The sequence below is a fragment of the Arabidopsis lyrata genome (genome assembly GCF_000004255.2).
Source record: "Arabidopsis lyrata subsp. lyrata unplaced genomic scaffold ARALYscaffold_6, whole genome shotgun sequence".
Lineage (NCBI taxonomy): Eukaryota > Viridiplantae > Streptophyta > Magnoliopsida > Brassicales > Brassicaceae > Arabidopsis > Arabidopsis lyrata.
Window position 1 is genome coordinate 9,781,113 of NW_003302550.1, and position 22,807 is coordinate 9,803,919.

Sequence of the window (22,807 nt, forward strand, 5' to 3'; positions counted from 1 at the left end):
TCGTTGATTCTCCGCGAATACCAAATTCTACGTTTTCTTATAATCGTTGAGATCTCTCGAGATCTACCGAAAACAAGGATTAGAGAATACTCTTCTCTGAAAAGCTAAAAGTTCTTTAATTTTATTAATCAATCAACAGTCTATAAAACGATGTTTTAACGGCTTATTTATAATAAAACATAAAAAAACCCTAGAATATTGTAGAAACACTAAAGATAAAAACTAAAATAAATAATATAATTAAAATATAAATAAATGTAAATTATCCTAATTCTACGCTGCATCACTTTCCCGCAAAATTGATCCAAAATTACTCATTTATTCCGGCATTTTTCAAAATTTAAAATTACTAAGATAATTTCAAAAATTCATCTAATTTTTATTGAAAAGAATCAAAAGAATGATAGATAAAACACAGTTAAAAATCGATAAAAAAACACTATTCTTCGAATTCTTAGCATTATGCTTGGTTATCAAACCAAAAACGGTACAACCTTTACAAGAAAAATCATTAAAACAAAAAATAATGACACGCAAATTAGGACACCAAGTGGTCCACTTAATCGTTTGCTAATCATATAAAATTTGAGTAAAAAAAAATTGTACCTATAAATATAGCTATATGATATTATTGTACACGTACCCCCTCTTATTTACCAAACAATTTCCTCATTTTTATCCTCCAAATCAAATTAAAACATCTTTATTTAAATTTTATCTGCTACGTACTCCGATCCATAATTATGGCTTCGTTACTTCTCACATCTTTCGGTATGATCACCACCACTGGTCCCACCCTTGTTGTCCGGTCAGTGTTACCCATTGGATCTTCTCAGCCCTCAATCCGCCTGACCCGCCCGTGCAACAAGCCGACTTTGTTCATGTCATGTTGTTCCTCTGAGTCCAAAAAGGTGGTAACTAGTGCTACTGATCTCAAACCTATCGTGGAACGGTGGCCGGAGTACTTACCGAATAAGCTCCCCGACAAGAACTATGTACGTGTACTCGACACGACACTTCGTGAGGGCGAACAAGCTCCAGGTGGATCCCTTACTCCGCCGCAGAAGCTAGAGATTGCCCGGCAACTCGCTAAACTCCGAGTAGACATCATGGAAGTCGGTTTTCCGGGGTCATCTGACGAAGAGTTCGAAACCGTTAAAACTATCGCTAAGACCGTGGGGAATGAGGTTGTTTCTTTATTTCCTTCACGTAAAATGATAATATACAGATTTTGTGTTCAAACTATATATATAGTACCTTATTCCTTTGTGACATCTAATAAATCTTGATATATGCAAGGTGTCAGTGATCCTCCATTTGAAGTGAGAAATGAAAAACACTATAGTGTATAAAAAATATTGATCAATCAACTCATTGCAATGACTGCTTACACAAAGATATATTACAAACATATAATGGATCAATTAAAAAAAAAATTGCAATAAAGAGAAAACTACTTATTAAACAATTATATTGGTGGTGTTTTCTTAGGTGGATGTGGAAACAGGTTATGTCCCGGTGATATCCACCCTCGCACGATGCATAAATAGAGACATTGAGGCCGCTTGGAAAGCGGTGAAGTACGCGAAGAGGCCAAGGATATGCATATTTACCTCTACTAGTGACATTCACATGAATTATAAGTTGAAAAAGACTAAAGAAGAAGTGATCGAGATGTCATTGAGTAGTATTAGGTTCGCTAAAAGCTTAGGCTTCCATGACATCCAATTCGGTTGCGAAGACGGCTGCAGGTCCAATTTTTTTTTTTTTTTAATTGGTTTTACGTTACAAAATCTGTGGTAGTAAATCTTACACGTTAACATTTTCATTTTGTTTTACAAGAATATTTTATGAAAAAAAAAAAACAGAAAAATGTTTTATCTTTAAAACAAAAATACCTTTTCAAAATAACATTTTACATGCAACATGTACACAAACACATAACTGAACGTCTAAAACAATCCAGATCATCATCTAAACACTTTTAGCCGTTATTTATGACATTTAGATTTCATCATGTCATATCTGGATTTTAAGTACTAGTGATTCAGGTCGGAGAAGGAGTTTGTATGTAAGATTCTAGGAGAAGCGATAAAAGCGGGTGCTACTTCGGTGTGCATCGCGGACACGGTAGGGATCACCATGCCACATGAATTCGGAGAACTCGTGACCTATGTCAAAGCAAACACTCCTGGAATTGATGATGTTGTCTTCAGCGTTCATTGTCACAACGACCTTGGTCTTGCTACCGCAAACACAATCGCCGTACTAAACGAACTTTCCCTCTTTCCTGTGTTAGATTTGTCATTATAATTATACACAACCGCCTTATACAAATATATATTCTCAAGAATTTTTTAACTTTTATTATATATATACTCTCAAGATCATGACAATGAGTTTACATTATATATAGGCTGTATGTGCCGGAGTGAGACAATTCGAAGTAACAGTCAACGGAATTGGGGAAAGAAGTGGGAATGCGCCGCTTGAAGAGGTAAGAGTTATCTATATATGGCCTTGAACTTTACTAGTGAAATTTTTTATATATTTAGAAGATTAAAAAAAACGATAGCCATCGCACAACCAAAGAAAATTATGTGACACCTAAATTACGTATTTAAATAGTGGACTCGTGCGTACATGCTTCATGTGCTTTATGGAAAAACTGGTTATGTGACTGTATGTAGGTCGTGATGGCTTTGAAATGTCGAGGAGCATATCTTATGGATGGTGCTTACACAAGAATAGACACACGCCAAATTATGGCTACTAGCAAGATGGTAACTTTATATTCACATTGAAATTTAGATATGTATTTAATAAAATAATAATGCTAATTTTCTTTTGCCGTTAATTATAGTAATGGACTAATATATGTAAGCTCATGAACAGGTTCAAGAGCATACCGGCTTGTATGTTCAACCACATAAGCCAATAGTTGGAGACAACTGTTTTGTTCATGAAAGCGGCATTCACCAGGTTCCTTGCTTTTTTTTATATATATATTTTATGTATGACAAAAGAAACATTAAATATGAGACTGATTTTCTCTATATATATATGGTGATTGTTCAAATATTTTGCAGGATGGAATATTAAAAAATCGAAGTACATATGAGATTTTATCACCAGAAGATGTTGGAATCGTAAAATCGCAAAATTCGGGCATTGTTCTTGGAAAGCTTAGGTAATTGTTCTATTACACTGATGTTTCTTGCGTACCTTTGTTTAATTACTTCATTTAAACAACAATGAAAATATGCAGTGGACGTCATGCTGTGAAAGGCCGGCTTAAAGAGGTACCACAGACACACTATTTGTGATTTTACTTATATAATAATCACACAATAAGACCATTGCATGATATGCCATTTTTTAGAAAGAAATATTTAATTAATCATTTTTTTTTTTTGTATTCTCAGTTGGGATATGAAATCAATGATGAGAAATTCAAAGAAATCTTCTCACGATTCAGAGATTTAACCAGTGTTCTAAACAGCGGTCTAGGCGGTCGCCTAAACCCCGACTAGGCGCTAGGCTCTCATGCGACGCCTAGGTAACCGCTTTGACCGCCTAAAATTACATAGATCTTGTTTAATGTATTTTTTCAATTTTAATTAGAGTTTTATTTATATATATAGTTATAAATATTCATATATTGTTTGAATATAAATATAATTAAATGTTTTATCTAGTTTTTGTTTATAATTTCATAATTTTTAGTTTTATTAGATATTTTATATAACTTTTATATATGATATCATATTTATTATGTTTTATGTTATAAACGTCTAAACCGCCTAAAAAATCGCCTAGGCTCCGATTAGGCGTTCTAGGCGCTAGGCATTGGGTCACCGCCCGCTTAACGCCTAGCGCTTTCTTGAACACTGGATTTAACCAAGCTGAAAAAGGTTTTCATATTATATTTTGTATCTTATTCTCATGTACATATCACATATGCGTTAATTAAATTAGAAATATTTAAATTTATATATATGATATAATAACATATATATATATATATATTTGAATGGATATAAAAAAAAAAAATTAAACCCTCATATGTATTTGATTTCAATTTGTTAAATTTTACAGAGAATTACCGACGCTGATCTGAAGGCATTAGTGGTGAACGGTGATAAAATCACATCAGAGAAATCAAGCAGTAAAGGAAATAACAACCTTATGTCAAGTCCTCATATTTCCTCTGTTGTATAAGTTTGTAAAGAGGTTGTGTATTTGAAATACGATGATATCAAATTCCATTTGATACGCATGTTGTTGTAATGAATAAAAAGTCTTTAAACTGTATTAATGGGGAGTATTTTTATTCTATATATATTTACTTAATTACTTTCACCTTCTCAGTTTTTTCCTTATAAGATTTTTCACTTTTTTATTATTTTGTTTTTTTTTTTTGTCAACAACTTTATTAGATTAGCTTATACAAGCCAATTCTGGGGGATATTGTTTACATAGGTAATTAGATGCGGTTGGGTACGAACATTTCGTGCCAAGTTATCCGCTTTTGAATTTGCACGTCGAGAAATCAAAGATAAAGAGAAAAAATCAAACTCATCCTTGTCGCTCTGAATGGCCTCTAGATAGGTAGAAAAAGCTGGCCACTCCGTCGGGGAAGACACCATCTTCACCAGGTCTGAGCAGTCTGTATAGAAACTTACTTCGCGTTTGTCTTGGCCAATCATACATCTCATGGCCCAAACTAATGCTTCCACTTCTGTGTGTAGACATGTGAGACTTCGTCGAAGGTTAGCAGCGCCCATGGTTGGTTCATCCTCACCTTGTAGTGTACAGAACCATCCTAAACCCGAGTAGTTGTCACTCTCTTTCCAAGAGCCGTCAATGAAACATCGATACCTTGTAGTGTTTATAACCTCTGACTCAGCTGACCCACGGGGCGGTGCGTCCTTTACCATTTCCAGTTGAGCTAAGGTCCAAGCATTTGCTTCACTTTCCGCTAATTTTAGAGTATCTCTGGGATCGCTGTCAATATTTTCATGTATCTTGTCATTCCGTGCTTTCCAGATGTACCACATAATCCAATGGAAACTTGAACTGTTGGAATTTGTTGGTGTCCTCTAAAATAAATGATCCATATTCACATATAGTGAGGTTTATGGGAAAATTCCAGGGACCGTTGATTTGCGATAGTGCCCAAATTTGTAGAGCTGGGGGGCATTCAAAAATTGTATGATTAATTGTTTCTTCGGAGGCCCCACATCTACCGCAACCCACTTTTTTATTATTTTGGAAAAAACAAACATAATAGATTCAATTGCCGACCAAAAAAAAAAAAAGATTCAACTGAAAAACTATTCAAGAAAATTTCGGTAAACTCAGTTTTGATCATTATTCTTCCTCTCACTACTATAATTACATTTTTCTGACATGACAATTGCTATAGTATAATTTACTGGTAACCAAGCATTAAGATTTCGATATATTAAAATTATAAAACATGATTTGCCCCTCATTATATTAGAACTCGTTTTTTCTCCTGGGGTCGTTGATAGCTATATTGTCGTTCTGTATGTGGGGACATGTTACTCTAATTGGAAAATTATCTGCGTTTCTCTTTCAACTGTTTGTGGAACAAGATTCCTAGTTTTAGAAACACTTGTAGCCTATTGGCTTCTTCCTATATATCTCCATGACTCCATCTTGGGACAAACTTTTAATTCTACATTTCTACTACCGAGCCAAAGAATATTCTTCCCTGAGATTGGATTACCGTTGTAAAACGTACTAGTCATTTCTGCTTTTGATTATTTATCTCTTTGCGGTATTATTATCATTGAGATTTATTTTTTTCCCATCAATTAGTTGGCTATGTAGAAAGAAAAAAGTTGTATAAAGATATGTTAACGTGTAAGTTATACATATATTGTTTTAAATGATGTAAGTAGTACAGAAAAAAAAAGATATTAGGTAAAATTTTAAAAATAAATTTAAGTGTACCATTACAATCCCCTATTATAGGGCGTTAACGTGTCTGTCTCTCATGTTTTCTTAGGTGAAAAATATCAAACGCAATTTTTAGGAGGGGCTTATTGATAGAATGCTTTTTAAAGATGTTTAAAAGTTTGGGAGTCCACTGTTATTGGTTTATATATAGACTCTTATTAGACTTAATAAAATATATTGTTATTGGAATATGACTGTACATATATTCCAAGTTCTTATACCTACACTTATTAAATATACAAAATTTTCTACAAATTTAATAAATTTATATCCTCTATCTTTTAAAATCAACAAATTCAATATTGGAAAAACCCTACTCCGGTACTTCCCCATAATAACCAACCCTCTTATAGTTAAAAAAAAAAACATTTACTACATCTTTTAAAAAAACACAAGTCATTGATAATCTTACTTCTGCTGCTACGTCACAGCCAGCTACCACGTTTCGCTCTTATACCATCTCCATCAGCGTTTGTACACTAAAAACTTAATATTAAAATAATAACCAAAAAGAGAAAAAGTAGAAAAGAGGGGAGGAAAAGTTTCTCAACCAAAATTGCTACTTGTCAATTGTCTATTGACTTATTATATTTAAAATTAATTAAAATATATAGTATAATTAAAATAATAATAATAATATTTTTTTTCTTAGCAGAGAGAAATCTGCACTTAATTTCTTTTAGGTTAAATTAAATTATTTTCTTTGATGGATGGATTTTTACATTTTCAATTCCAAAAGATAGCTCCCAGATTTTGATAAAGCTAAGGTAAAGTCCGCAGCAACAAGTATGGACGTAACTATAAAGGTGTTCGTTCATTTTTTTTTTTTTTTTACTTTTTTTAATTTTTTTTTTTTTTTTTTTTCGCCAAACACCATTTTATTAAGTAATCGGACGAAGACTTTCCTCTAGAGAGAGCCAATCCGGAGCCGATATGCTTACATGGGAGAAAAGAGAACCTCGTGCTCTTGCTTTTTTTGCGAGGCAATCAGCACGGACATTGTTACAACGAGGAATAAATCTAATAGAGAAAGAGGGGAAAGAGAGCTTCAAAAGCTTAAAAAGTTGTAATTCTACTGCTAAGGTAGGCCATTCAGATGGGTTATCCAAAAGAGAAATTAGCTCGGAGCAATCAGTGGCAAAGCCGAGACTCGTCTTCGATTATGAGATGAGGCATTCCATTGCCCAAAGAAGGGTTTCAAATTCTGCTTGCAGAGGCGATAATCCCCGACGAGAGCTTTTCATTCCCATCAAGATAGGGGTTTCTTTATCCAAAACAATCCATCCGTGCCCACTGAGAGTGTCTTTGGCGTGCCAAGAACCATCAATTTGGCATTCCGGTGGAGTGTCCCTTGTGAATGTTGGATTAAAAGGGATCCTCCACTTTCAACGAGGGGATCATCATCCTTAGTATTTGCCGCCTTCCAATCTTTCGCCTCTTGAAAGGCATGATCTAGCGTATTTTGAGGAGATTCTCGAATATTCTCAAAAATAAAGCTATTTCTAGCCTTCCATAGATACCAAAGTATCCATGGAAAAAAGTGCCCAATATCCTCTCCATTCATCATCCCTTTTGCTCTCCAGAATAGAAAGTCCAAATTTGAGAAAAGAGACTGACTAGGGAAGCAGGAAGGTAATGATGGGATCGGTGACAGGGCCCAAGTTTGAAGCGCTGGTGGGCATTCAAAGAGGAGGTGATTTATAGTCTCTTCCTCAGCGCCACATCTGGGGCAGTGCTTCTCCTTACCGACGTGTCGGTAGAATACGGTATGGTTTGTTGCCAAACAACCTGATAGACATTGCCACACGAAATGCTTAAGCTTTCGCGTAGTTTTTAACTTCCATACTTGTGCCAGAAGGGGAGTGATCCCCGGTCTCTGAAAAGGGTGGTCACAAGTAGGGCGAGAGAGATCCCGCGCAGCCCAATACCCTGACTTAACAGAATAGTTGCCAGATTTTGTTCCATTCCAACTATAGCCATCGCTTAAGTAAGATCGACTTGGTCGGATGCTTAAGATCAATGGAATATCCGAAGGTTCGATCAGGGCATGAGGTTTGTCAAGTTTCCAAAGTTTCGAAACAGGATCAATCAAATGGTCCACATAAAGATGTGGATCTCTCTCGGCCGTTATGCCTTTGGCAGGGCGAGCCGGAATGTCGGGAATCCAGGGGTCTAACCAAACTCTGGTGTTCATCCCTAAACCGATAATCCTCCTTAATCCCGAGATAAGGAGGGGTTTGGAAGCCATAATACTCCGCCATCCATAAGAGGGCCTATTAGATTTTTTGATCTCAAGTGGGTCACTGTACCGATAGTACCGACCCCGGAGGACACGGCTGAGGAGGGAGTTTGGGAATTTGATTAGGCGCCATAGTTGCTTAGCTAGTAGGGCCAAGTTAAATTCCTCTAAAGTTTTAAAGCCTAAACCCCCTTCTGAAAGTTGGGTACATAGTTTATCCCAGGCGATCCAATGGATTCCTTTACTATCAGCTCTGGTCTTCCACCAAAAATCCGCAATAGCACTTTTTAGTTTTGAGCTGATGGCTTTAGGTAGGAGGAAGCACGACATAACATATGTTGGAAGGGCTTGAGCTACTGATTTTATAAGAATCTCTTTCCCACCCTTGGAAAGGAATTTGGCCGACCAGGTATTTAGTCGGCTATGGAGGCGGTCTCGGACAAAAGCAAAAACTTGGGTTTTGGAGCCATGGATTTTTTCAGGGAGACCCAAATAAGTACCCATACCGCCTTCGCTGGATATCCCAAGGGTTCGCTTGATGGTACTCCGGGTTTGGTTATCAACGTCCTTGCCAAACATCACCGAGGATTTTCGGAAATTTAGTTGTTGTCGAGAAGCCTCGCCATAAGATCTTATAATGTCAATTATAGCCTTCCCCTGGCTTTCATCCGCTTTACAGAAGAACAAGCTATCATCTGCAAACAGGAGATGAAAGGTTGATGGGCTTGCTTTCGAGACTTGGAGACCTTGAATGTGGCCATTCCATTCTGCGGATCGTAATTGGGCAATTAGTGCCTCCGTGCATAGGATGAAAAGAAAAGGGGATATTGGGTCCCCTTGTCTTATTCCTCTCGTTGGTTTAATTAGACCACGAGGAGTTCCATTGAGAATCACTTTATAAGAAACCGAGGAAATGCAGAACATAACCCGATCAATCCAAGTTTTAGAGAACCCCATCTTCTCCATTACAACTCGAAGAAATTGCCATTCAACTCTGTCAAACGCTTTGCTCATATCTGTTTTTATGGCCATGAATTTTTTTTTGCAGGCAGCGTTTGAACGGAGAGCATGGAAATTCTCTTGAGCTATAAGAATGTTATCAGTTATAAGCCTACCAGCCACAAAGGCTGATTGGGTCTCGGATATCATATCCGGAAGGATCTTCTTAAGGCGCGAGCTAAAAACTTTCGAAATGACTTTGTAAGCAACATTGCAGAGGCTTATCGGTCTAAACTATGTCATTGATCTCGGCCGATCTGTTTTTGGGATCAAACAAATATTTGTCTCGTTGAGTCGACTGTCAAAGGTGCCAGAGACAAAGAAATATTTGACTAGATGGAAAAGGTCCGCTCCCACAATATCCCAAAATTTTTGATAAAAGGCTGCCGTCATGCCATCCGGCCCAGGTGTTTTATCAGGATTGAGAGAGAAAAGAGCTCTTCGGACTTCTTCTAAAGAAACATCCTTAGCCAGCGTCTCATTCATCTCCTCTGTAATTGTCTCGGGAATATCCCGGATCACCGATGAAAAATCAATCGGGTTAGACGAAGAGAAAAGGGTTTGAAAGTAATCCACTGCCAGTGCTTCAATGCCTGAATCCTTGTCAATCCAGCTCCCATTTTGATCAAGGAGACCAATTATTCTATTTCTTGCACGACGTTGTTTTGTCGTTGCATGAAAATATTTGGAAACTTTTTTTTCTTTTTTTAATATAAAAATCAGATATGTGATCTAAATCTTAAACATTAATTACGAAATAGCCCATGTATATATGTTATGGGTTTACTCTAGAGCTTCTTCACAGAAAATAGCATATGTAATATCACCTACCTGGATGTACATATACCACGTGATTTATGTGTCCTCTTAAACTACTTTCTAGATTTCAATAATTTACTCTTGAAAATATTAAACATGAATTGTGTCGTCATATTTAAGAGTCCTTTTTCTTTGCGGAGTCGTTAATAGATATTTTCTCTTTAGCTATGTGGGACATGGTATATTCTAAAGAGAATATGTAAGAAGTAACCTTTGAGTTAAAAAGAATTAACAAAATAACTTTTGACCAAATAGTACTCATTTGCTACATAATTTTTGGCAACTTTTGGTCTATATTGTCCTTTTGTTTTCTTCTTCTTTCTCTGTTTATTTTTTCTTCCTCCTGACGAGACTTCAACCATGAAGCTCTCTTTTTCTCTGATTGAATCTCTCTTCTTTGTTTTCGAGAACTCACTAGATTCATCAAAGAATCTCCTTTTTTTTTCTCCTTCTCTCTTTCACCACCGGATCTCTTTTTTTTACCCATATCTTCCTAGTATCAGATCTCTTCACCACATATTCTCTCTTTCTTTTTCCTAGAAATCTCTTCCTCTCTCATCCCTTGGTCGTTCTCTGTTTTTCCTCCTCGCTGGATTTCTCCACCATTCGCCAGTGTGATATAAGAGATTAGATCTGATTTTAAAACACATGTCTGACTTTTAAAATACATGTATTTTAAGGACAAAACATGTTTTTAACACTGATATATAAATATCTGTCAAGCTATCCAACAAAAACCCATGAATTTTTTTAACAATTATATATGTTATATAATATTTCGTGTTATATAAGAGAATTACATGCTTTTTGTAACTGGATCGTGCTATTTTAAAGAAACACATGATTTTTCACAGTTTATCCTCCTTGCTGGATTTTATCACCATTCGCCAATATGATATAAGAGATTAAATCTGATTTTAAAACACATGTCTGGTTTCAAAATACATGTATTTTAAGGACAAAACATGCTATTAATACTGATATATAAATATTTGGCAAGCTATCCAACAAAAACCCATGAAATTTTGTAACAATTACATATGTTATATAATACTTGGTGTTATATAAGAGAATTGCATGCTTTTAGTAAATAGATCGTGCTATTTCAGAGAAACACATGATTTTTTAACAGGAGTTGTACATAATCATTAAAAACTTTATAAATACTACCACCGGCATTGTTGCAAAAACAAGAAAATAGAGGGATATTTTAGTATTTACCCCACTCCAAAAAAGGTTATTTACCTATGTTTTCTGACACAAGGCTATTCTCTTAATTCTTTTATATTCTATGGTTAGTTTGTAATATTACCCCATTCTAAATGGAAAAGTATACGATGTTCTTTCAACTATTGGTTTCTTTCAAATGAAAAGTGTGTTTGTTAGGACAAACTTTTGATTCCACTACCAGCCAAATAATATTAATGTGGTTCCAGCACAAGTAGTACTTGTCATTTATGCTTTTCTTCTTTCTCTCTTTGTGTTCTTATCATTGATTTTTTTTTGTCGTCTATCTTGGATCGGAGAATTAATTTGGCAAGAGGTTGTCCTTGGATAGTTATACTGTACTAGCTCTCAATCTATCTACATAAAGATTTTGTAAGATTCAATAGTTTGGTCACAATCACAAACCTGAAGTTCTTATCTATCGGCAAAGGAAATCGAAAAGGAAGAATATATAAAAGAAAAACAGTAAATACTCTCAAAATTAACTAAGCCCTATTGTATACAAAGTAACTGTTAAACCTCCTTACATTCCTAACAATGCAAAGGCCAAATACTAGAGCTTAATGTATAGAATCCTTCAGTTACCAGAAACTTCTAACGGAAACGATTAATCTGAGAATGAATAACGAAGTGAAGTTTGTCTTCTTCGCAAACTGGTCAATATGCATCAAAATTGCGAAGAAAGAAATTGTGTTCCACGGCAAGTAACAGAAAAGATGAAATTAGGGTTTCTGGGCCTAAAATAACATTTCTACATAGCCCATAAAAGAATTTTATACAGCCCAATACATAATAAGTTACAAAATTACAGCCCACAAAAAAAAAACTAGTTAATTTTACATAGTATAACCAAATAAACCATTTTTTGAACCGAAAACCGTATAAACCACAAATTCGGAACTCGGAATGAAATGAACTTCTGTTCGCCCCATATCGTAAATCTGAATTCCGTTTAATTAGAATTAAAGGAAGCAAAAATTGACTCATCTTCATATGATATTTATTTATCCAATTTTTTATACGAATAGAGGCATTGATGAATGAAGCAATGGAAGTCAAAGTCAAAGGGCTTCACTAAACACCGTCCATAACATTATCACATTATTATTAGTTTTAGTGGAAACCACGTCAGAACGTAGTGGCTGAAGCCGATGTGGTAATCACGTAATTTATGGCCAAATCAGGGGTGAAACATTTGCCACGTCCAAAGACAAACTAAACTACTTTTACAGTTTCGTTACACGTGCGGCACATTTTCATTCCTACTAGATTAAAGTTTTTTCCGTTTCAATCGTTTTTTTTAAAGCAACATAAGTTACATAACGAACGAACGTTTCAATCGTTTTAAAATAATTTTGTGTGTGTTTAAAGTAAATTTGGCTTACAAAATGTCAATGCAGTTGTTTTTCACTAGTTTTAATAAAATAAAAAAGCAACTTTTAAACGTCACATGTTTTTACAGAGAGACAATAATATATCTCATTAGTTTTTTTGATATAATTTAATACTTAGTGTGTAAAATTTCATACCTATACATATATTTAAATGAATAACGTTGTGAAATTTGATTCCCAAAAGTAATCGGTTGTGAAAATGATATGATGTTGGTATATATATATATATATATATATATATATATGATGTTAATATATACATATATATATATGTACTTCTATATGTTACACATTGTTTGGTTGTAAAAATATAAGTTAAATTACTGAGTCATTTTTCTCTTTAATTAACCCTTTTTGGTTATCTAAATGCATCTTTTGCAATAACACATCTTCTAATATTTAACTTTGTTGAAGTCATGCTATATATCAAATGTGCCATTGTCGTTAGTTGAAAACAAAACCAAAAAATAATCATATAAATGTCGCCGACCAGTAGTGAATTTTCACAAATATTTTCTTAACCTCCTCGTATACACTCATAGCATGTATTTAATATCTATCACACTTAAGACGTTGGTTTTCTCCACAACCCCACTTTTACGTCTCTTCCCTCTCTCCGTCCCAAATAACCGCCAATAAACAATGCTCCGACTAAGCAACGCCGCCGTAATAACAACCAATGCAATCCTCGCATTGATCGGCCTCGCCGCTCTATCTTTCTCCGTCTACGTCTACGTTCAAGGCCCTTCACAGTGTCAACGCTTCGTTCAAAACCCTCTCATCGTAACCGCGATCCTCCTCTTCTTCATCTCTTCCTTAGGCCTTATCGCTGCTCTCTACGGAAGCCACATCATCATCACTCTCTACCTCTTCTTCCTTTTCCTCTCCATTCTTCTCCTTCTTGTCCTCTCCGTCTTTATCTTCCTCGTCACGAATCCCACCGCCGGAAAAGCGTTTTCCGGCAAAGGAATAGGCAATGTTAAGACCGGAGATCTCCAGAACTGGATCGGGAACCATTTCCTTCGTGGGAAGAACTGGGAAGGGATCACCAAATGTTTGTCTGATTCTAGGGTTTGTAAAAGGTTTGGTCCACGTGACGTTGACTTTGACTCCAAACATCTCTCTAATGTACAGGTATGTGTGTACACATTTCTATATTTATACATCAATTGGATTCAAATTTAATTTTGACATCAAAAAACTAATCCGCTTTCAAATTAGACAACGGTTTAAACAATGTACAGTATAGTATTAAAAGAGGTTTTTGTTTTATGTTTCTTTTATTTAGTTTGGTTGCTGTCGACCTCCCGTAGAATGTGGGTTCGAATCAAAGAATGCCACGTGGTGGGCAGTTCCAGCGACAGCGACTACGGCGATCACAGGGGATTGTAAGACATGGAGTAACACGCAGAGCCAGTTATGTTACGGGTGCGAGTCGTGTAAGATTGGAGTTTTAAAAGGGATAAGAAAAAGATGGAGGATACTTCTTGTCGTCAATCTCCTTCTTATCCTTCTCGTCGTGTTTCTTTACTCATGTGGCTGTTGTGTGAGAAAGAACAATCGTGTTCCATGGAAGCGCCGGTTCTTTTAAAAACTCCTTCCATTTCGTTTCCAAATTAATTAATTAATTCTTCCTAATTGTTTATGTTTTTGAAATATTTAGTTGATGTTTGATGTTTCTTTTAGTGAAGTTGTCCTCAGGTCATGAAAATTGGTTTGCAAATGCATGGGTTTGGTTATATTAATGTGTGAATGCATTGATGGAAAAGAACCTTCAAAAATATATATGACATTTGCAAAATAGACAAAGACTATACGAAAATATTCTAAGAACAATTAATGTTTTCTTTTTATTTTTTTGGTAGGAAATTAATGGTTTATTGTTTGGTCACATATGTGGATGAGAAAAATGAGAAAAAGAGAGCTACATTAATGTTTTAACACTAAAAGCTGCTTGTGAAGGAGGGAGGAAACACTTAGAGCAAACACATTGTTTGAAGATACATTGTGCGATTATACAGTCCGGACAAATCTGGTGGCAAGTGTTCTCGTCGGTGCAAGGCCCTCCACGTTGTTTTTTGGCATCTCTCACTTCTTGACTAACTCTCGTTCTTCTTTCCGATGCTTTAGCTACCCACAAACCTAGGACATTTATTCATCTTAACATTTATCAATATTGTTTAAGGGTATACGATAAATCGACTAGAAGTCTATAACAACATTGTAATACTAGAATCACGAGGGTTTAAAAGTTATAAAACACACACACATACAGATGAAAATGTGATGTATTTATAAGTTGACAAATGGACTCACATGAAAGAGATAACAGAAGTGCAAGAAGAACTACTTTGCTCAACACCATTTTCTCCATTATGATAAATTTTGATTCCTTTCTCTTCTATTTTGTTAGTGTGATATACACATCAATATTTCAACGGCAAGTTTAAAGCAAGAGATTTGGAAGATTTCTCATACCCTATTTAGATGATCGAATTTACAAAATTTTTGGAAGGAAATTCTTGGTTAGATCAAAAAAAAAAAAAAAAAAAAAAAAAAAAAAAAAAAAAAAAAAAAAAAAAAAAAAAAAAAATTCTTGGTTAGATCAGTTTGAAAAACAAATTCATGTATTCAAATCAAAAATAGATATTTATCTACATATATATAATTTTGAAATTGTTTTCTTCCATGTATATGATGAATTTGAGGATTGTTCTTAAGAATTGGACAATTAATTTATTACCATGTTACAACATTTTTTGGTTGACACCGGAAACGAGTATCGATCCATGATACCGCGAGTGACATCATTTTGGCTTTTTTTTTCACCCGGAATTTGTTCCTTTCTATTGCAATAATGTGGCAGCTATAACTAGCATAAATTCGGTTTTTCATGAACACACCAAACACATTGAAATCATTTACCATTCATTTGTGATAAACTTCTCAAAGGAACGATTGCAAACTCACCACAACTCTAACACAACACAACTATCAGACAGCATGACCAAGAATTCTTTTATTGTTAGTTTGATATATAAAGATAGTCAAAAGTTTGAGTGTGATAAATTTGATGATTAATATGACCACAAAAGAATTATTTATTGTTAGTTTGATATATAAAGTTTCAGAGGGATAATGAATTCTTTCTCATTTGAAGGGTTAGATACTTAACCCGATTGATTTCGTACAAAAGAAAACTGTGAAACCAATCAAACACTTAATAACTTTCACTAATTTTTCCGAACGGTTCTGTAAATGTTTGGGCAAAGGAACAAAAAAGTGTTTGGATAAAACCGCAGATTACTTGAGGAAAGTACAAGAAAGGAACAAAAACACATAAGCAACCAATGATGTTAGGAGCTCGAGTGTCCATGTCGGGTGAATGAGAAACGTCGGAATCATGGGAATGATTATCGAACCGCAGAACCACCCGGCAGCTAAAGCTCCAATTCTGCAATCATAAAAGCCAAACAGAACATGAAAAAAACGAATGAGCTTTAAGTTTCGTTTCAGCAAATTCGATAGGACCAGTATTTTACCCGATTAGGCAAGCTCTCCCCAAGCTCTTTGTCTTCTCATTCAGGAAATATACGCACGCAGCCAACGATACCGCCACCTACAAGTACAACAAAAGATTTCAGAAACCATATATGTGAACACGATAGAAGAGAAACTCGTCGACTTTATCTATGGGTCAAATAGTTAATCAAATTGTAAGATGTCTAGTATAGATTAGCTGATTGTATATAAGGGCCATTGTATAAGTAACAAACCTGAAAGGCAGGACCGCCTTCTGCTGAGTTCATGATACTCCAACCACCCATGAAGGCAAAGAGGAACAGTCTTCTGAATATAGTGTCCATGGGAGGCATTTCCACAAAATCAAGAAGAGCTTTGAGCCAGGGAGGAGATTCCTCAACTTTCTTCTTCAACCTAGTTTTAAGATTGATTTTAGACTTCTTCCTTCTGATAAAACTAGACATCAGAAGCTTCTCAAAGGCGCCTTCTATAGATTCTTGGCTTCTCTCATGTCCAGCATACTGCTGTAAGAGAAAGTTACGAGAGGCCCAGATTTCTTCCTCGGAAGCATATGGACTAACTCCTAGACGTTTGTAGGGGTCCCAAACTCTGGTCCGAGGGAACGTGGGGACGTTGCCTATACAAAGTCATTCGAAAGCATAACATGTCATATCCCTTCACATTGAATTAGTAGCAAGACATGAGTAACAACGAAAAGCTCAAATTCGATAAAGATAAGTGGAAACACTAAGCCAGCTTTCTACTATATATCTCCTTATGATTCTTCTCCGAGAAGTCATTGTCCTTAAAGAATCCTAACATAGTCCATACACTCATTCAAATTGTTACACACAAACGACAACGAACAAATCCTAATCGAAATTGGATAAAACTGAGAAATTGAGTGTAGAAGAAGTGACAATACCTCCATATGAAGAATCAACGGAGCACCTAACGCTTTTGAAGCTTCTTGAAACATTCCGAAATGGTAACAGTGATGTCTTATTGGAGTTTCGTACCAAAGAACTGCAAATTCAGAAAACAACAACTCGATTACAAAAGCTTTTAAGAATTCAATTTCTGGAACAAACAATAAACAAACCCTAAAATTTTGCAAATTCGAATTTTCCGCCTACGACGACTAGAACAAAGACGCAAAGAAAACCCCCCAAAATCAAATTTAGATTCCCTAAGAAAGAAGATGAAGTGAGAGAGAGGATATTACAGCTTTGATGGAGCGTTAAACGAAGAAGATACAGTAGAACCGGAGAGAAGAAGAGACGAGGACATGGTTCCTCCGTCGCCGTTCGCCGTTCGCCGTTCTTCGTTCTGTTTAGCTTCTTAGGCTTCTGTGTAAAAAGGAAAAGATAAGCGAGTCGTGTACTATCTTGCACTGCCTGGCGTACGTTAGAGAATTTACTTACCTCTCATCTTTCATATTTTCACGTTTATGTCCGTGTATCTAGTAAAATATTCGAATTCACCCCCTAATTCCCAGATAAGTCATAGTACACACCTCTTAATTGGTCACCAACCCCAATCATCAATTTTTTTTTAATTGCTCAAAATCTTTTAAAATTTTTTATTTATATATATAAAAAAAAAATTATTGTGTGATGATTATTGTTTTTATGTTGCGTTTTGGATAGCAAGTCCTATTTAATCTTCTACTACAGTATTCATTTTCTATAAATTTGAATGATCAGGTTTTTGTTATCTTCTAATTTTGTTTCGAAATAAAATCATAACCAAAATTGAGTGAGATTCACATGGAGAGAGAGGGTAAGGAAGGATCTCACTACATGTATGTACACTAGATCCACTCTTTATTTATGTGAATTGAGAATCATTTATTGATACAGACATGGATGTGGATTTTACAACAAAGACCAAATGTTGTGAATGGCAAAAACCAACATTTGGTATTGGAGAGCAATTGCCTCATAGCTTCGAGTTTAGACTGGTCTGAGTAAGTTGTTGCCTTAGAACTCTTCTCATAACCTTATTTGTGGCCGTCCTTGGTAAAGAAGGCAGAGTCACAACAGATGATACCTGCCAGATGAAAAACACATACATAAACATCCACATTGGCCACACAACAACTTGAACTCTCTTGTGTTTTGTTTTTGTTACAAACCTTGAACAATGGATTCAGCTTCTTTTGTATCTCAGAGTTGAAGGACTTCTTCAAGACGTTCAAATCGTGTTTCGATATTTCTGGGCTCTTGAACACAACAGCGATTACTAGCTGCTCAGGACCGCCACTAGGAGGTGGAACACCGATGGCTGCCGTCTCCAGAACACTGTCATCAACGGAATTACAGACTCGTTCTATCTCAATAGAACCGACCTGCACAAGAACAATCAACAGAATATGATTATGATGATGATAATGCAGATTGTTAGGCCTGTGCATTTCAATACTATATAAGAATCTCTACAGTAAAGCTACCTTTATGCCACCAAGATTCATTGTGTCATCAGCACGTCCATGAGCACGGTAGTATCCTTTTGAAGTCCGTTCAAATAAATCCCCATGTCTTCGTAAAATCTATCGAAAAGCAGGCAAGCCCCAGACTTAACACCAATGAAAACCTCTGTATATATATGGCAAGGGTTGGATTACCTGTCCTTGGAAGGTGGGCATTCCTTGGAAGTAAACTTTGAAGTGATTTCCGTTCAGGAGGGTGCTTGAAGCTCCAAACATGTGAGGACAAAGAGCCAATTCGCCTACTCCTGCTGCGTATGGAGGCTAAAACGAGGAAGGAAACAAAAAAAATCACACATCCAATTACAAGCCTTTTCGATTAAAACAAAAGACATCATCTACGATTGCATAAAGTTTCTTACAATAGGATTGCCATCTTCACCGAGAATGAAAAGCTTGCAACCCATGACAGCTGTGCTAAAAGCAGCCAGCGACTGAGGCTGAAGCAAAGAACCTGAGATAAAACTGCCTCCAATCTCAGTTCCGCCACAATACTCGATTACGGGTTTGTAATGTGCTCTGCCCATCAGCCATAGATACTCGTCTATGTTTGAAGCTTCACCAGTGGAACCAAAACAACTATGGAAAAAGTATCAAATATAAAACATCAATGTTACTGCATAGACAAATCTTCTTGACTTTACCAACTACATAAGATGTTTCTTGAACATTTTTTAAAGAACTAGCTACAATACTTGAACCAAAATAGATAGATTTATTTATGGAAAAATAAGTGGTGGCATGAATACATTAAAACTAATTTACTTTCTTTTTCTCAAACCATTTAATAAGGTCCACGTCACAACAAATTCAGGCTTAACAACATTCTGAAGATGCACTTCTGTATTACCGGATTCGTGACCAATCATAGCCAGAAGTAGAGTTCGAGTTTTGCCATGTCCGAACAATGCTTGGTATCACGCCTAGAACTGTTACTTCGGCATCCTAACCCCAGAATATAAACATATTGTAAATTCAAGGCTGCCTAAATCCCAGACTCAACCATGCAATGAAATTCAGTCATCCATAGATCCCATTTTGATGTTTTATGATTTGATTTCTGGAAATATTTGCATAAACTATGTTTTGCTTTGTCTCTTTTAAGGTTTTTTTTCTCTCTGCTTAAACCATGAGATGAGAATGTATCGTTATGGCATACCTGCACAAACTTTGCAAAGGTAGGACCAAGAGGTGATCCATTGTATAATGCCATGCATGCCCCATTTATCAAAGAAGCATAAACAAGCCACGGACCCATCATCCACCCAAGGTTGGTCGGCCAAGCAACAACATCCCCCCGATGAACATCCAAGTGGCACCAGGCATCAGCAGCAGATTTCAGAGGAGAAATGTTCGTCCATGGAATAGCCTTTGGCTCACCTACACCAGAAAACCAAAAATTGGTAATTCAACACCCACATCCTCATCTACATACCATGATGCAATTTATTTTCATTGATTTACCAGTGGTTCCGGATGAGAAAAGGATGTTCGTGTAAGCTCCCGCTGGTTTCTCTACAGCAACATATTCCACACCTCTGAAGGAACAAGTATAGCATATATCATGTTCAAATCTCCGGGAACAAGCAAGCTCTAAGTTTTTCTCAGACAAAATCGTTGTAGTTACATTGCATGACTGTTTATACAACAGTATTGAATTCACTGTGTACCTCAAATTTCTTGCCTTTCCCAAAAAGTTGTTCCAAGACAAATCCTTCTCGCGCAGCTTCATTCTGCAGCTAGAGCCTCTAGCTGGGACAACAATTGCCAGAGGTGCTTCTGCATCAATGACTCTTCTGCAGAATGGAACAGTAATGTCAGACCAGAGTTACAGCGTTGAGATAAAACCAGCACTGTTGGATTACTAGAACTTCACCTATAGAGGGGAATACTTTTATCACCACGAATGATCACATCCTGCAAACAAGAAAAGTGGCTTTTATACAGTGACCATTACAATAATTCAAATAAAGTGGCTTTTCACAATTTCAAATGAGTAGAAACCATGTTATATGCTGTTTTCAAACAGTGACCATTCCAATAAATCAAACAAAGTAGCTTTTTCCATCTGGGCTATGTTTAAAAATCCACAGATCAAATAACAACCGTTCAGAATTTGGCCACAACTTGAACTAAATTCAAAAGGCAAAAATGCAAACAGTTCATCACTAAAACCATTGCATTACACTCTAAAATAACTTAACAGCAAAATTTACACCTTCATTTTCCATCCATCAAAGAATCATGACAAATTTACCTGAGTGAATATAGCTTTTGCTTTTGAAATTTTAAGCCGTGTTGATATTTCACGGGGAGAGAAACTATCGGCTATGGAAACAACTACGTGGCCTGCTAAGACAATGGCAAGGTATATGATCACAGACTCAACATTCATTGGCATATCAACAGCGATTGCTGACTCTTCCTCCAAATCCAAAGCACTAAGAGCATGTGCAGCTAACCTACACAACAGATAACAATTGTCTGCTTGATCTTGATATGAAACACAACACTTGAAAAATGGAATCAGTAAAGAAATCGACTTCATTGAGCATTCTTCACCAAAGAGAAAAGGCCACAAGGATGAGAAATTCATACCAGACTTGCGATCGTAACTCCAAAAGTGTCATGGTATTCACAGGAAGATCATCGCTTCCTTCATCACGCCATCGAATCACAATATCATCCAATCTTCTCTTGAAACCATTAGTCAAACAATTTCTAGCAGGATTCAAGTAAGCTCCAGGAAGCCAATTACCTCCAGGATTATCTCCAGATGTATCTTTCTCTAATATACACTTAGGAGGTACAGAAAACACTATGTTTAACTCATCCAATACAGTTTTCCAATACACCTGATCAAAAGAATCACCATGAAAAACAGAATTACAAAAATTTAGGCATAATAACACCAATGTTAGTTACCTCAGGATTTGATACAGAGAACTCTTGAAAACTCGAAAAACTCGAAATTGGATTCTTGTAATTTTCACCTAAAAACTCTTTGCCACGCCTTTCTAGTAACTTGCCTACGTTAGTTAAAGAAGCAACCTTCCTAAAATACACAACAACAAAGCAAATCATCATATCTTCAATAATCATAAAAATCTGAAGAAAAAAATCAATTAATGGTAACAATTCGTACGGGTCGGGTAACCAAGCGGGTGGGTCGGGTCCGAAATCCTTGTAGCAACCATAATACATCATCTGGTGAAAAGAGAAAGGGAGATTAGGGTGAAGGATTCGCCGAGAAATCTGAATCCACGTATCCGGCGGCATGGAGGAACCGTGAATGATCTCATCGAGGTCTTTGAGAAGCTTCTCGGAGACATCACCGGAGATTCCTAGAGCTTCGATATCAGATCTGGTGATTGAATTTAGGGATTTGTACGCCATTTTTGAGAGAGAAGAGAGAGCTAAGAACAACAACAAAGCATGAATGATTCAAAAAAAAATGAGAGTGGCAGAGATGAGTGGCAAAATTGTCCACGTAATATAAAGAGAGCTCGTGATTGCCACGTGTCAATCTGGTTCTGATCTTTGAAACTTTTTTTCACTCTTTACACGTCTGATTATCATCTTCTTTCTTGATAGGAGTTACACATTCTGGTTATTATTATTATCATGTTATGAATCTTTTTATTGATTTCAGTCTATATACATTGTATGAAATATGAACTTTTATTATTATATATGAATCAGTTCAGAATCTAGGCTGCATATATTAGACATAAGTCACCAAATCTTTCTATTGATTTCAGTCTATGGCTTTGAATGGTATCAAAGCGGTAGAGTGTGTACAACTTTGACAGTTACTAATCACAAAAGTTTTATCAAAAGCGTTATTCAACAGTTTTACTCTCAGTTTTTTTGTACACTTCTTTTGTACAGCTCTTTCTTACAGTTTTGCACTATTCCGGTAAAGCTTACAGTTCCAGCTAACAAACTTATACATATTATTATTATATGATAGTAATAACATATGTTAGGAATCATAATAGAAGTGATATAAGAGTTACAGTAACACTAATAAAAAAAAAAAAAAATAATAAAATAAAAAAAGCATGTGGTAATGATAAAAGATCTCTCAAAGTTGATTGAATGATATATTGATGAAAAGAAGATAACTCT

At 35.9% G+C, this 22,807-nt stretch overlaps 5 protein-coding genes across 5 annotated transcripts; 2 read left to right on the plus strand and 3 right to left on the minus strand.

The window, feature by feature from the left end:
* Nucleotides 1–629: 629 nt before the first annotated feature.
* LOC9308100 (methylthioalkylmalate synthase 3, chloroplastic) lies at nucleotides 630–4,338 on the plus strand. Its single transcript, XM_021023559.1, has 11 exons — nucleotides 630–1,187; nucleotides 1,492–1,751; nucleotides 2,052–2,265; nucleotides 2,417–2,497; nucleotides 2,691–2,783; nucleotides 2,896–2,982; nucleotides 3,090–3,190; nucleotides 3,269–3,302; nucleotides 3,426–3,479; nucleotides 3,894–3,914; nucleotides 4,099–4,338. Exons 1-11 carry the CDS (start codon nucleotides 744–746, stop codon nucleotides 4,219–4,221), a joined length of 1,512 nt encoding a protein of 503 aa, XP_020879218.1. The 5' UTR covers nucleotides 630–743; the 3' UTR covers nucleotides 4,222–4,338.
* An 8,712-nt stretch (nucleotides 4,339–13,050) lies between these two features.
* On the plus strand, nucleotides 13,051–14,985 carry LOC9308101 (tetraspanin-12). The gene is made up of 2 exons (XM_002871986.2): nucleotides 13,051–13,800; nucleotides 13,955–14,985. The coding sequence occupies exons 1-2, from the start codon at nucleotides 13,309–13,311 to the stop codon at nucleotides 14,255–14,257; spliced, it is 795 nt and encodes a 264-aa protein (XP_002872032.1). The 5' UTR covers nucleotides 13,051–13,308; the 3' UTR covers nucleotides 14,258–14,985.
* On the minus strand, nucleotides 14,569–15,131 carry LOC9308102 (defensin-like protein 267). Its single transcript, XM_002874061.2, has 2 exons — nucleotides 14,983–15,131; nucleotides 14,569–14,808 (listed from the first exon to the last, which is right to left on the minus strand). The coding sequence occupies exons 1-2, from the start codon at nucleotides 15,038–15,040 to the stop codon at nucleotides 14,591–14,593; spliced, it is 276 nt and encodes a 91-aa protein (XP_002874107.2). The 5' UTR covers nucleotides 15,041–15,131; the 3' UTR covers nucleotides 14,569–14,590.
* Nucleotides 15,132–15,867: 736 nt separating this feature from the next.
* On the minus strand, nucleotides 15,868–17,537 carry LOC9310175 (protein CHAPERONE-LIKE PROTEIN OF POR1, chloroplastic). The gene is made up of 5 exons (XM_021023390.1): nucleotides 17,414–17,537; nucleotides 17,114–17,214; nucleotides 16,443–16,825; nucleotides 16,209–16,285; nucleotides 15,868–16,120 (listed from the first exon to the last, which is right to left on the minus strand). The coding sequence occupies exons 1-5, from the start codon at nucleotides 17,476–17,478 to the stop codon at nucleotides 15,970–15,972; spliced, it is 777 nt and encodes a 258-aa protein (XP_020879049.1). The 5' UTR covers nucleotides 17,479–17,537; the 3' UTR covers nucleotides 15,868–15,969.
* A 432-nt stretch (nucleotides 17,538–17,969) lies between these two features.
* LOC9310176 (probable acyl-activating enzyme 17, peroxisomal) lies at nucleotides 17,970–22,144 on the minus strand. Its single transcript, XM_021022533.1, has 14 exons — nucleotides 21,822–22,144; nucleotides 21,602–21,731; nucleotides 21,275–21,531; nucleotides 20,934–21,138; nucleotides 20,553–20,593; nucleotides 20,347–20,472; nucleotides 20,141–20,214; nucleotides 19,836–20,056; nucleotides 19,527–19,621; nucleotides 19,039–19,255; nucleotides 18,815–18,940; nucleotides 18,641–18,739; nucleotides 18,326–18,538; nucleotides 17,970–18,240 (listed from the first exon to the last, which is right to left on the minus strand). The coding sequence occupies exons 1-14, from the start codon at nucleotides 22,070–22,072 to the stop codon at nucleotides 18,130–18,132; spliced, it is 2,166 nt and encodes a 721-aa protein (XP_020878192.1). The 5' UTR covers nucleotides 22,073–22,144; the 3' UTR covers nucleotides 17,970–18,129.
* Between the last annotated feature and the right edge of the window lie 663 nt (nucleotides 22,145–22,807).

Coding starts and splice junctions, on each gene's coding strand:
- LOC9308100 (XM_021023559.1), top strand. CDS start 744: ATGGCTTCGTTACTTCTCACATCTTTCGGTATGATCACCACCACTGGT. Junction 2,266..2,416: donor CTACCGCAAACACAATCGCC/GTACTAAACGAA, acceptor CATTATATATAG/GCTGTATGTGCCGGAGTGAG. Junction 2,784..2,895: donor TTATGGCTACTAGCAAGATG/GTAACTTTATAT, acceptor GCTCATGAACAG/GTTCAAGAGCATACCGGCTT.
- LOC9308101 (XM_002871986.2), top strand. CDS start 13,309: ATGCTCCGACTAAGCAACGCCGCCGTAATAACAACCAATGCAATCCTC. Junction 13,801..13,954: donor AACATCTCTCTAATGTACAG/GTATGTGTGTAC, acceptor TCTTTTATTTAG/TTTGGTTGCTGTCGACCTCC.
- LOC9308102 (XM_002874061.2), bottom strand. CDS start 15,040: ATGGAGAAAATGGTGTTGAGCAAAGTAGTTCTTCTTGCACTTCTGTTA. Junction 14,809..14,982: donor ACTTCTGTTATCTCTTTCAT/GTGAGTCCATTT, acceptor TAAATGTCCTAG/GTTTGTGGGTAGCTAAAGCA.
- LOC9310175 (XM_021023390.1), bottom strand. CDS start 17,478: ATGTCCTCGTCTCTTCTTCTCTCCGGTTCTACTGTATCTTCTTCGTTT. Junction 17,215..17,413: donor TTTAACGCTCCATCAAAGCT/GTAATATCCTCT, acceptor CTGAATTTGCAG/TTCTTTGGTACGAAACTCCA. Junction 16,286..16,442: donor AAGGCGGTCCTGCCTTTCAG/GTTTGTTACTTA, acceptor TTGTACTTGTAG/GTGGCGGTATCGTTGGCTGC.
- LOC9310176 (XM_021022533.1), bottom strand. CDS start 22,072: ATGGCGTACAAATCCCTAAATTCAATCACCAGATCTGATATCGAAGCT. Junction 20,473..20,552: donor AAAAGTATTCCCCTCTATAG/GTGAAGTTCTAG, acceptor TCCATTCTGCAG/AAGAGTCATTGATGCAGAAG. Junction 18,241..18,325: donor AGCTGAATCCATTGTTCAAG/GTTTGTAACAAA, acceptor TTCATCTGGCAG/GTATCATCTGTTGTGACTCT.